The 14,073-nt window shown below is 38.0% G+C and overlaps 1 protein-coding gene across 1 annotated transcript in view; it reads right to left on the reverse strand.

Moving 5' to 3' along the window:
* DKK3 (dickkopf WNT signaling pathway inhibitor 3) overlaps nt 1–14,073 on the reverse strand; it is a 29,995-nt gene that overhangs the window by 14,686 nt on the left and 1,236 nt on the right. The window contains exons 2-3 of the mRNA XM_030039348.2: nt 12,424–12,561; nt 11,845–11,928 (exon numbers count right to left, since the gene is read on the reverse strand). Coding sequence (XP_029895208.1) covers nt 11,845–11,928; nt 12,424–12,561 — 222 coding nt within the window. The remainder of the gene's footprint in view (nt 1–11,844; nt 11,929–12,423; nt 12,562–14,073) is intronic.

Genomic DNA, 14,073 nt, shown 5'->3' on the forward strand with positions numbered 1-14,073 from the left:
TTGCAGTGGTATCAGAGGAGGCACACTAGAACTGTTCAAATTCAGTAGAAAACCCCCACAAATTATAATCTGACAGGTAATTAACTTAGTCTGGAAGTTAAGAGTAAGCCAACTAAGAAAGGAGCAAAGGTCTGTGTATATGTATATATACATACATAGATATATATGTATACAGCCATAGATATATATATAGGGCTACATATTGCAGTGACTGTCTGCAATAGCAGAAGTCTCATCTCATCCCACCCCACACATTTGCCCTAGAGCAGGCAGGACAGGTTATAACGTGAAATTTCTTTTCTCCTATTTGTCAGGTGTACTGTAGGCAGAGCAGGATGGTAGAAATTCTGACAAAATCTTCCCTTAGGCCTTCTGGAAACTTGGTGCCATGCTACACACTCAGTTCGTTGTTTTTTAAATACACAGAGACTCTATAAACTTCTATATCCATAATTAGACAGAGAAGGAATATTCTGAAGTTAGACAATCTGAGACCCAAAACCAGTAGCCATGCGCTCCATGTTTAATTGTTCCCTGTTAAGAAAAGCTTTTAACATACTATGACATTATCAAATGAGGTCAAAATACCGATGCATGTTTATAAACAAAGTTTTCCTAATGATTTTGCAATTAATTTTCTTAATAGAGAAATGCATCTACCTGTGGATCTATTAATTGGAGAATAACAATTCTTCAACATTTGATAATCAGAAGCTGTCTAAAAGCTCTTTGTTTTTATTCTAAATGTCTTGAGATACAGTAACAGTTATGGAAACACTGTAAAAGTGCGCTACAAAGCTCTAAAGTGCCATTATTTCTAAGTAGTCAGTAATCATATAAAGATACAGCTTTCATGTAATGGTGTGCCCGGGGCTGAATTTTAATGCAGGCGCCTCTTCTGTCTACAATTGGCAGCTACAAAAGTTTCCATGATTCACTACCAAACTATGTAAATTTTGAAAATTTATAAAAGCAAAACAACACAGAGTAGCTGTACACAACAAGGATGTGAAACAGCTGTGCAAAAGTTGTAAACAAGATTTCTGTACTTAATAGCTGCTTGCTAATCTTAATCACTAAATTAAGAGTAGCACACTGAGAGTAAGAGGCCAACCTGTGCCTGGTCCCTCACACAACTTATTTCAAACCCTGAATCTTACGTGCTTTGTTCTTATATGGCATACTTTTTTGGTAGTTTACAGTTTCAACAAACTTATTTGCTGTGTTTAAGGTGTCAGCCAAAGATCATAATACTTTGAATACATACATACATAATACATACATAGAACAGAAATACATGGGTAAGAATTAATCTACAATGGATTTTGCCTATAGCAGAGCTGACAGCGTGGGAGACTGCTGTTACTGTAGAGGAAAGGGAATAATTTATTTTCAATGAGCTATAGATGGAAGAAAAAGGGTTTTAAATTATAGCAATGGAGACTTTAGAGTGAGCATAGAGAAGCATTGGAATAAATTGTCTCCAGCACTTGAGGATTTGGAGAACACATGGGACGAATGTCTGCCTAAGGATGCAGTAGGCATCTGGGTGGTAGATGCTGACTTTTTGAGGCTTCTTCCAGACCTCCTCTTTGGGGCATTTGTTGGAATTACAATAGAGCCTTTTTTTTTTCCCTAATTTAATTCTATGTCTGAAATCATGTGTCTAGAGGATATCAACAACATGAGATGATGACTATTCATGAATACTCATTCCATTTCCTAAACAAACTCCAGTAAAGAAGAAATGAAAAAGGGTCTTCAGCATACTCTTTACGTCCTTCCAAAAAGGACATAAGAATGTGAATGTATTAGATTTTTACCATGTATGAAGTCCAAGACAAAGACCTACTAGGAAACCAAAACTTTCCCTTGCTGGTGGCTATGAAATAACTTGGACACACAAAGACCACTAAGGTTCCCCTTTGCCTGACACCATGATGTCAGCCTCTCTACATGGCGTAAACTGCTTCTTCCCTGCCCTGGGATGACTGGACTTTCTAAGAGAACAAGTTTGAGGGATTCCTCATGTGATATAAATTCACAGAACAGGCTCTGAGTCACTTCCAGACAGAATAACAAGTAAACAAATCCGAAACTTCAACCCCACCCTGTATATCTTTTTACCAATTATGCTATATTATGATATATTAGTAATTGGAAGGGAGAAGTGGACTTGTTATTAAGGTAAGAATTAGGACAGGTAGAAAAGTTGGAGGGGGGTTCTCTCTATAAGCTGCAGTGGTGAACAACCACAATTTGACAGCTAATGCATTGAGCTGGTGTGATATTCCTCAGCACTAACTATCAAAGTGACTCAGTCCCTCAAAAGGTGAGCCAGACACTCACTCCGCAGAAGGTGCCAAAATGCTGGTTTTGAATCAGATGGGAGGAAGGACAAAGTGAGATTTACTCAGCTGACACCAAAATGCATTTCTCAAGGGAGTAAATTTGAAGCCACCGTTCTACAGTGCTTTTTTTCTCACAGTTGCCAAATCCTTGATGAAACAGAACTAAATTAAACAGAAACAGACTTCAATTCACTACTTTCCTTCAGTTTCCGTGGTTTACCTTAGTAGATTGTAGTACAAAACGCCATCAAGCTGGACTAGTAGCATCTCACACATCTTCCTGACCATAAACAACTGCACAGAAGGCCAAGCAATCACAGCTCACATTCGTTCTGTCTCCTCCTACTCACTGGTGTAAAACCGGTGTCATTCTGATGATTTTGATGAATCAACCCCTCCTATGGTCCAGGAAAAGGTCAGAGAAGACTTAGGCTCATCGTATATGGAACTATGTGTTACTGGGGCAACCTCCCAGCCATGGCAAATTACTACCATTCTGCCACCTTATATATGACAATACAGATGTAAACCAGCTGCAGATCTAATCCATTCATCTGTATCCTTTGTATCTCAATCATTCTAAGACTATAACAGATGTAAATAAAAAATAAAAAGTCAAAACATTTATGCTTTATATCCAGTATCGTAGCCTGTGTTTCCTAAAGCCTTTGCTACTGTTGTTACTCTACCAGCTAAAGCTTACTGCTTAATTAGATAACATGGCTTCAGCTAAAACCTCAAATAAGCATCTGCTGGAGCCAATGGATTAAACCATGTAATCAAAACCAGTGGAAAAAAATTCTCGTTTGCCTTAAAGCTTTTCCTCTCATGTGATTAATTTTGCTACACGGGTCTGACCAGAGGAAAGAAACATTGCTGATGAACTGTTGTTGCTGTCTAAAGACAGTCCATACTATGATCTCTTAACAGACATCAGTAGATCACAGAATTGTCACCAGTCCACATAAAAGGTTCACTCTCCTGACTGTATCTGTTACCTTACAGAGAAGATAAAAAAAAAATAATTTCTCTTAGCATAAATAGGTAGATCTAGTAGAGGCAGAAAGTAAAAGCATTCATGATGATATGTTTTTATATCTCCCTACAACTTGGACATGATCTGTAAAAGACATTTGGACAGCCTTGGTTCCCTAAACTCAGCATGTTATGTGTGAGAAGACTGAACTAAAACCAGGGAAAAGGTAAACAACCGCTTTTTGATTTACACTACTCCCTTACCACGGCTTGCTTGCAGAAGAGTTGTACCAACCAATATGCAAACAAGGAAGAAGCAGGTAACTGAACATGATGCATACCTCCCCACAAATGAAAACTTTCAGACAAGCCAGAATTCATTTCCACAAGTAACAAGAATGCTGTAAGCTTTAGAAGTGGTGCATGGTGCTCAGACACTGATGAAGCAGCGGGTGGGCACTCACTCTCTAAGAGAAAGTCTGTTTTGTAGCCTTCTGGAGATAAACTTACTGGTTTACTGTTGTGTTTTTACTAACCATCACCTAGAACATTGAATCAATTCTAGGCACCGTAACTGTGTTACAGTAATAGCTTGGTTTCGGTGAGGAGAAATGTATTCCAAGAAAATCTTTCTCTCTTCAATATTTCGCTACTCAAAGGGTAACAGTCCAGATGGATAAAAATGGTGAGGCAATTCTTCAGCCAACTTGATTTTGCATAAAAATATTCTTTTTCTTTGGAGTTTAACTGGAATAGAAATACCACATGAGGATCTGGCAAATTTTAAAACAATTCTAAACACAGGCATAGACCTGAATTACTAATGAACAATGTTACTTTCAGAATATCTATTAGTATTACACAGTTTTGTTTGCCTAACTTGACATAAAAAAACTTACACTAAGCTAGACCAATAAGAAATATGAAAGAAATCCTAGTCACTCTCTTAAATTTTTTTTCATTACTAGCAAAGTAAATCTACTCAAGTTATCTGAATTACTTCAGACTCCCACTGATACAAAGGAGAGCAGGATTTGATACCTTTAATTAGGAGTAACCCCTTTGCCATTGCATCAGTTATTTGCCTGTAATTCCAAGCTACTATTTAAGCCCCCAAAAATGCAATCATGATCTGTGTTCTCTGACCTTTGGTTGCTGTGTTTTCAGCTGAAACACCTGCCTGGTTTGCCTTACCTCTTGTCAAAAGGCACATTGCTTCTCTACACTCTGATAAGGTCTAGCAGCTGTTTACACCTGCTTGTTTGTTCAGGGTCACCAAGCATGATATCTGAGTCCATGGAAACTGCAGTCTCACTTTTCTCCACATCATGGCCATTGCAGCATTATAGTATTACAAAACCATCTTATGTTTGTACACACTATCCATTCCTGATTCTCTATGTGGATCCTTAACTTTCTACACAGCATTCTCTCTGAGAAAACAAACCAACTCAGAATGGACTAAGTTCAATAAATAAAGATGTGGTCACTGAGCTAGCTGTATGACACACACCTCAGCTGGCAATTACAGAGATTTCCCACCTTCTTCCTTGGACAAGTTTCTTCATGCAGGATCAGAGGTGACACATGTTTTTCAAACTCCTTATGACAGGTCTTTCCATTCATTGAGGCTAACATTCAGATTTTTTTGGCTGTAGTCCAGTGAACATCAGATGACCAGTAAAAATGTTGGTTTTAGAGATACAGTGTGACTGACAATAAGGCCATCTTATCATCCATGAGCTAAATTAAATCTCTTAATAGCTTTTGCATCACTAAGAAGCATTTGCTGCTTATGGAGTTACATATGAATACTCAGAGGTGGGCGTGCGCTCCATCACACCTTTCATACAGGAAGGTTATGTCCCTTGCTCTACAACAAGATTCATAACCTAACAGTATTCCTGATCAATAAGAGCAATTCAAAATACTAATTGCACAATTTTTCTCATCTTTGGCTACATTCTCTTTCCCTTTGCACCCTTCTTCACATTGTTTTCTACTCTAATAAACACAAGCTACTAGTCCTCATGAGCTATTTGCACCTTCCCCTTAGCTTCATATTCTAGACTGCCAAGACTGAAACTGAAAAGAAAAGGGAAAAAAAGGGGTTTCAGTAAAATGTTCAGAATGTCAGAACCCTGCCTGGCTGAAGAGCTCTGGCTCTCTAAAACAAGCTGGGGGATGGATTTACTTGTTTCGAAACAAGACATGGGTATTCAAGCCTCTCAGGATCACTATCAGAATGCTCTTTCACTAACTGGGCTCAAAAAGCTCAACATCTAGCTTCACTTCGCATGGCTACTTCATAGCTTTTCCAGCAGAGTAAGTGTAGACTACAAGCAGATTGCTAGCATCAGACAGGTTAGCCAACTTACTTAAAACATCAGAAGGGCAAAACACACATCACACTGCCTTGGAGACGTTGTGCAAGAGACTGAAAGAACTGAGGGTAGATTTGCAGGTGAAAAGCAATAGTTCTTCATGCACAGTAAGATAAAAAAATGCTTATTAGTTTTCCTGCAGGAATTTAGGTGGATTGGGACTGGATGGGAACCTAGCCTACAAGAGGTGTTTTGTTTTAAAACGAAAGCTATGACTTGCAAACACTTGAGATGTACTACTTAAAAAGTATCAACTGAATGTGACAAAAGAGAGTGCAATAGCATGCAGGTATTCTGCTTACAAAAGGCTAGTGAAACTATGGTTCACTTTTTTAACTGATTGCCATTGTAAGCTATTCATGCATATTTTTTTTTCAGAAAGCTTTAGCCTATATTATAACTGTAATAATCTATTCAAGTTACTGTGTACTGTATACTGTGTAGTATATGAACAACAGTGACACGGTTCATTCAGATCTCTTAATTCTCTCCTGGAGCATTAGCTAGGAAGTACAGTTTGCCTTATCTACTCCTACACTAAGAACTACCTAAAGGGTGGGGTGTTTTGAAAAGAACTGTACTAGTCAAGACATGATTTATGTAACAACTTACGTCAACAGAGCAGGCTGGACAGTTAACAGAAAAGCAAACTAAGAATGCTAATAAATTAAATTATTAAGTATACAAAAACTATCAGATTTAGATGTTATGGGGGTTTTTTTTGCTAGACAGAGACCAGGATTTCAACCCAGGAATGCACTTAGTGTGTCTATTGGTAGTTTAAGGTTGTTGAGTGCAAGTCACTGAGGACTAAAAGTTCTGTGGAAAATGAAACAAAAAAAATGGACCCAAACGTAGGACTGGGATGCCCAAAACAAGTGTCTTCCCTGAGACACTAGCATGCCAAAGGGAGCAGAATTCAACACCAAGATGCTGCATGTTCAAATTTCTGCCATCAGCTGTTCTCCTGCAGTGCTGCTGATGGAAAAATTGCAATTTCCATTCCATTAATGCTTCCTTCTCAATTTTCAAAGCTCACTTTCTCTTCAGCACTGGTAGGAACTCCTCTCCCTGGAGCAGTATGAATCTCAAAGACAGCAACTCCAGTATGTGTGGCTGAGAACATGCTTAGTAAAATCATATAAAAGTTGCTCAGATAGGAATCAAGCAGTTACTTTAGCAGTTCTGGATACCTGCAGAGAAGTGGAAGCTTGGTTATGAAGTGCTACAACTTAGCCATTTAAAACACATTTTTCTCTAGAAAAGGGGGAGATAGAGCCCCAGAGATTAACATTTAATTCTTCTACTATTTTCTTTATTTTTACTCTTTTACTGTGAGACTAAAGATAAAGGCTGAAAAATGCTTTAAATACGGCCATTATAATGGGGATGCTATCTATTCTATCTCTACAGATAAACCAGTGACCTGAAAGACGGTCGCTTCAAGAACGTGCCAAGTCAGCTTGTAAAAGCAGTTCCACAGTGATAGAGTCCTCCCTGCCCAGAGCTGCAGGGATCCAAACAGCAGCCTCTAACTGTGGAAATAAAGGCCTGGTATCATGGGGCCTCTCTCCGAAGGACCTGAGAGTGTTTGAAATTACTTACTAACCAGCTACTGTATTTGCAGAAGGCGGGTGCCAAATACATGTGTGCATACAGGCACACACCCACCTTTGCAGAGAAAGAGCAAGCACCTTGCACAGAATCACACTGGAAGCACCTCTCTTTACTCTCCCACAAAGAAACTTTGACCTGTACTGTGGAACTAATGAGAAGGCGCAGTCATGCCCTCAAGAGCCTCTACCATCAAGGACAGGCAAAAGAAAGGAACGTGCCAAAGCCAAATGAGAAATGCATGATACTCTTCCAGTTCCCTGGTACACTCTCCCTAGATACTAGCATCTTTAAAAATCTCTTTCAAGAAAGAGAATTGAAAGCAACCAGATATACTTCTATTAAAGTTTGAATAAAAGGGAAAAAAAAAAACCTTGTTAAAAAGAAGCTGTTGCTATTTTTATTTATCAAATTAATACAGACAAGAAAAAAAAAATCTTAGGTACACTAGATTTGAATTAGAAGAGAGAACTTATATAAAATACTACTCTGAACACAAATGAGAAGAAACACAACTAATCTGTGCAGCAAATCTTCCAGTACTAATTTTGTTTCCTTTTATTTTTCATGCTTGCTTTTCATTGGTTAGGCTAATGTATCACAATTGAAATAGGACTAATCAACAAGCTAGAAAAAATTTTGATTTTCATATGGTAATAAAGAACGCTGTTACTTTATCTGTGTTCTATACTTGGGCTTACTACTGGAAATAATCTACTAATTCGCAAGCTAACCAGTGTCCCCCAAAGAAGTAAATTAGAGTATTTGAGCCTTAAACCCAGGAGCAAGTGGATGTAAAACTCTGCACAGACAGAGAAACATTCACATCCAGCTACCTCTTGCCTGTATTCAGCCTCTAAACATACAAGACTGTTGGATCAAAGCCTGACATCTATGCTGGTGACTGTCAGTCCTCACTGACATCTGAGAAAGTGAATGTTAGTCTGGGAATGTAAATGGCGCCTCCAAATAATGCAGCACCTCTGAAGAACTGGATTGCATGCCAGAAATGGCAAGCAGCCCAATTCCTCTTCTAAAGACTTAAAATACTGATAGTCGTCTGGCCATCAAAATACTGTCAAGTGAGCCATTCAGTAACAAAGAACACAGTCTTAAGAGAATACTTCTGTGATGCAAAGCCAAGAAATACTGTCTGAGAGGGAAAAGTGTGTGTGTGTGTGTAAGATTATGCCTTATGTTTCTGTAATAGTGTATCTGCACTATATGTATGTGTATATACTTATATATATTTATATGCACTATATAGATGTGTATTTCTACCTGTTGCAGGAGGACATGGGGTGGCACAGCCACTGTGATTTAAAAGGCAGACGCAACCTATTTCCCGTGAAGCTGCTTCTCCCATGCCGAATTTCATTCCAGACAATATGTGGATTTATTATTGCAACACAGACCCGTAGCAAGACACATCTTTGCCTACCCATGAGGCTTTTGCATCATGTCTCAAAGCTTAAAAATGTCACTGGAAAAAATTTCCATGATTTCAGTGGCTTTTAACTCAGCTCAGAGAATAGAAGTGAACTGAGGGTTGTAGGGTTCCAGTTATTACTAATTACTGCAGAGTTTACATTTCAGAGCGGTGGTTTGCTAAGGTGTTTGATGAACTCTTATATTTACCACCCAATTTTGTACCTAAAGTGCAGGAGCTGTGGGAATCCTTAACTTTCATAAGCTAAGCCTATAAACTGAACCTATGAAACAGGTTTAGTTTTCAGCATTAAGTTTCCCTACAAGCATAAACGCTGAGCTTGTGTGATAGCATGTGCCTATTTCTTTTACTTGGCAGATTGAAAATAAAAACAAAAGTGCTGTTCTAAAGAGGGACCAATCTGAAGGCTACGGGAGTAGCATCAGAACAGAGGTCCTGTTCCCAACGGCTGGCTCCCTACAGCCTCTGCTACCAAAATCTCCATCCCCAGAAAAAAATGTCAGTATCACCCTTTTCAAATTACTGTCAATACTTACAGATACAATTATACAAACCTTTTGTTGCATTAAGACTACACAGCAGGATGAATCACTGATGGGTATTAAGGATGTGTATTACAGAACAGCATATACTAACTATAGTTAGAGATCCACTGAGATAATCTCCAAACAAATTTCAAAAAGTTTCCATTTTTAACTGCCTGAAGAATACAAAACCTATACATGTATTACTTTGTTGCTAACGTTTAAAATAAGCAGCAAAGAAGCAGAATTACCATCCAGTGGTCTGTGAAGCCTGCAGCCTGGAAAGTGACTGGGACATCCCACAATGTCACATGACACTTCAAGTATGAAAATTTATATATATATAAAAATGGCCTAAGGGGCCAGTGCAAAGTTTTCTGCAACTCATTTTCCCAATGCTCTTAAGTTTACAGATCTAAGCAATAGTGCTTTTTAATTTGGACAAAATTTTTCTTCCACCTGGTAGATCTCTCCTTGGCAGCATGTTCTTCTTGCTGTAACCCAAATTTTCCAACTCTCAATCTCATGCCATTACTTCTACAGTAGTTCTTCACCCTTGTAGTACCCTAAGTAATTCATATTCCTCCTTAATGCTTAAAGTTTTCAAGTATTTTCAGATTTACTTCTGTTAGGCATCTCTTAGTCGAATTAATATATGCATGTTTGCCCGCTCTCCTTAAATAACAACCAAATACATCTGTTGGTTGCTTTTCCCATTTAGCTTTTTCTCTATCTTGGCAACCTCTAAATAAGGTGTTTGTACCCTGGGCATGCTGAGAGTTCAAAATGAGTGTGAGAGGGAAAATAAACATTAACAAATGTAGTTTTGTTTCAGCAGCTGCTGTAGTAAGGATGTTGATGAATAAAGTGCCCCAGGATTTAAATGATTAGGAGTTAATGTGATCGCTTCTGATTATGCTTACTTCATAACTGAATAAAGACTGCTGCCATGAAATCTGACAAAAATTTGTATTCAGCCCTCAAATTCTTCAGCTGGAAGACTAATAACAGTATTGGGTCTGGATGCAGGACTGGCTTTGTAAGTGAGGCAACCTTCCCATAAGGAAAATGCAGATGTCACTTGATATGTGAAGCTTATAAGGAACTTTGTATAATTGTTGGAGAAAGCTAATTTAGAAATATTTTTTACAGCTGTGAAGAATGATTAAACACCACAAGCAAGCCAAATACATTATGAAACAACATCAGTGTTGTGTCCCACTTTTAAGAAGGTTGAAAAGTTTACCTATGTACACTGGGTTTGAAGATGATGACCATATTTGCTTGAAAAAAAAATTTTGATTGCCTTCATTACACATATCTCATTACTAAAAAGCATTGTGGAGTATGTTAACACTTTGTATAAAACCAAGCTGTAGCTCAGAATAGTTGCGATTTCTTTTGTACCTTGACTTACCACTTAATTTATAAACTTTGCAAAATAGTAAAAAAAAAAAGTATAGCATACACAAGCAACTTTATTTTGCTACTTGTCATTCTCAAACTTTAATAGCAGTATAAAAGTATGAGCTGAAAGAGGGAAAATTTAGTCAGAGGATGATAGCAGAAAAGATGCACTAATTTCAGGTTTTATGCCCATTAAAAACAGGAACTACCACCATAATTTTTTCTTTTTTTAATGCTTTATGAAATAGTTAAAGAGCTGCTTCTGTGAAAGAACTGGAAGAAAGTTACTCTAAAAATAAAAAAAAACCAGAGCATGTTAAACTAAATTAAACCACAAACTGTTAGTCAGATGAAGCCAGCTATCAGAGGAAACACTGGCAAGTCCTGTCTTAGTAAGAGCATTAAAAAAGTCCATTTTGGTAAGACTATAACCAAAGAAAACCTAACAGTTGTTCTAAGTAGTGGTATGTGCCAAATTTCTCATGGGACTACTGATGTTTAGCAAATGTACCTGTGTGCAAGACTTGGGTGAAGAATATTCTTATATTTTAAACTTCTTTAAGAATCCTTAAACAACCGTATTTCCAGGGAGGAGGGGGATTTATTGTCCCACCCCTCTCCCCCTCCCCAAAGTGACATTTTGCAACCAGTTGTCCATCACTAGGTTAGGCTGAAAAGCAAAGAGAGTCATATACTGTTCCACAGACTCCTCATGATAGACAATTTATTTTCCAGGGTTGAAAGTCTAAAAACCAACTTTTTTATGAAACCAAAGAGCATAGAGAAGACATACATGAAGCACTGTTATACTAAGGGTTTGTTTATTCACATTCACTGGAAAGGGCTGTGTAACTATCCTTTCTATTTGAGTACAACATTTACATTTGACAGACAAATTGAATATTCAGACCAAGCACCTCAGTTAACCACAACATTGAAACTCTGCTTCCAATTCATAATATAATATTCCTAAGTTACAGAAACTAAAGAACAAAAACATTTTTGACTGCTTACCCGTAACGGTTTTGTGTGTTTTAAAGCATTCAGAAATTTCGCTAGGTGAACTATATTACCTTCTTCTGAATGATGAACCCAAAGTATTTGTTTAATTTTCAAAAGGAAAAAAAGTGTTCACTTACATGATTTCTTTTGTTTTCTCCATCTTTTACAGATGTAATAACTGTCTCAGAAAAAACTGTTGATCCAGTTTTGTTATCTGTAACCTGATACAGCAAAAGAAGAACAAAATATCAAACTACATTTTTTTATTAGTCCTTTGTTACTCTGTCCTACGTTCTGTAATAATAAACCCACCCCCACCTTTTTTCCCATTTTGCTGTCACTTGTATAAAATCCTAATATGGGGGAAAAGCAGATGACAAGAGTACCTCCTTATCTATTTAAAATGTCACTGTAATGAAGCTAACTGAGTGGGAGATGGTCATTCTTTTATGACCCATGTAATAGCTGTACCTATGTTCTGTTTTTAGCAGGCACTTTTTTCAAAATAAATTATTTCACATTAACCTTTTATGACATGTGCCCCTACACAGTGATTATGCAAGCAAATAAGATATAATAAAACCCCAAAGTAATTATCATCAGGAAAATTTATGCTCCAAATTATCTTATTTCTCCCCAAAACATGCAAAATTGTTTTTATTGCTGAAGAAAAGGTGTGTAAGAACCAGCAGCTTGCTATACGTGTTTTCTCATACCTTATCAATTTCTTGATGAGTCTGAACAGTTTTATTACCAATTCTGGTTTCCGTGTTGGACTCATTATGGTAGTTGGGAGGTAAGTTTTCAAAGTTTACTTCCAACAGTTTTTTTGCCCCTTCCTCTTCAGCTTCCATCTGCCAAATTTAAAGAAAGCAATTGAAAATTACCAACAATTACACAAAAGAGAACAAGCAATGCTTCTTGTGCAGCCCTCAGTAACACCCTGTTTAATTATGTAATTCTGTTAGTACAGATCCCCCTGTATGGGAACGCTTACTCAGCTGTTTCAGTGACCACAGCAGCTCTTTTAATGGACTAGAAAAACAGTGGTGAGCTAAACCATTGAGCTCTGGACTGCTTAAGCCAAAGTCAGTCCCTGTGACAGAAAAGTGTGCGAAGACTAGTGACAATCTGGTATCTCTACAGGCTGATGCCAGTCAAGAGCCCAGTTTTCTATTTTTCCCAGAAAACCACTAAATACTTAAGACACTTTCCCATCTGACAAAGAAGAGAAAATATTCTGGCAGGACAGAGACGTAGCCAAAGGCCCTTGAAGTCAACAGAAGCAGTCCTATAGATCAGGGTACGTACATCCAGAATTTAATTCTCTATTTCAGTCCCCACTGTCTTTGCTTCCAGATGAAGACTCAACACAGAAAAGGAGTGTTCTCTGAATCAGAAAACAGAATAAGCTCAGCAAAAGGGCATGAGTCTTGTAAACAACACAAACTCTGAATAAGTTGTGTCCCTTTGTTATTTGCAACTGCTGTAACAGAGCTAGGAGGCCACAAGTTCAGCCAGGCTGAACAACAGAATTTTTCCCAAGACAAAATTTTTCTTTCTGGTGTGTCTGTTTATTTTAAATGACAGCTGCAAAACTTTTTAAGTGTAAAGCATTTATCTGCTAAGATGCAGCTCAGACAATCCACATTTTGTGCTGTATACAGACCATTCCTCAATTCAGAACTGATTACAGGTAGAGTAAAACAGGCAGAAATTTTGACTACATCCTTATTTATAACTAAGCATATTTTCGGCATTGTAAAAAATACTTTTAAAAAAATGGTTTGTCTCAATGTGTTTGCAGTCTAAATGAAGTGGATGACAGAGGTAGATTTCAGCAACTGTCCAGAGGACAGTAAAAATGCAGAAATTATCCAATTACAGTAAACAAAGATCTGTTTCCCCAGTGGGTTATCAGTAAAAGGTTTTTTCGGACTACGTATTTTTGAATGAGAGGAAAAGAGAACTTGGAAGGAGGATTCTTAACATGAAGGGAAAAAAGCGCAGAAGGAAGGGAAATGCAGGAACAAGGCCTTTTGATAGCGATACGAGACAATGGCTCAGGGTCCAGACTCAGTTCTTGGCTTTGAAACTGCTCCTGTGCGGCTCTGGGCAAGCAATTTGCGATCAAGACACGGAATTACATCAAAAGTAAGCCACTTCTCCACACGTGTTTTCAGGACTGTCTTAGACCTTTGAATCCTGGTTTGGGGTAACCTCTTGCATCTTAGTCCCTGCTGTAGAAAGACAATAAAATAACCCTTCACTCCTCCCCTTGCCACGTACTGTTATTTTCTCACTTTAGGATCCAGACGGACTATTTTGCCTGCCTTTCCGCCTCGCGACCTGCCTGCCTTTCTGCC

This window comes from Aquila chrysaetos, chromosome 16, assembly GCF_900496995.4.
Source record: "Aquila chrysaetos chrysaetos chromosome 16, bAquChr1.4, whole genome shotgun sequence".
In the NCBI taxonomy this organism is placed as follows: domain Eukaryota; kingdom Metazoa; phylum Chordata; class Aves; order Accipitriformes; family Accipitridae; genus Aquila; species Aquila chrysaetos.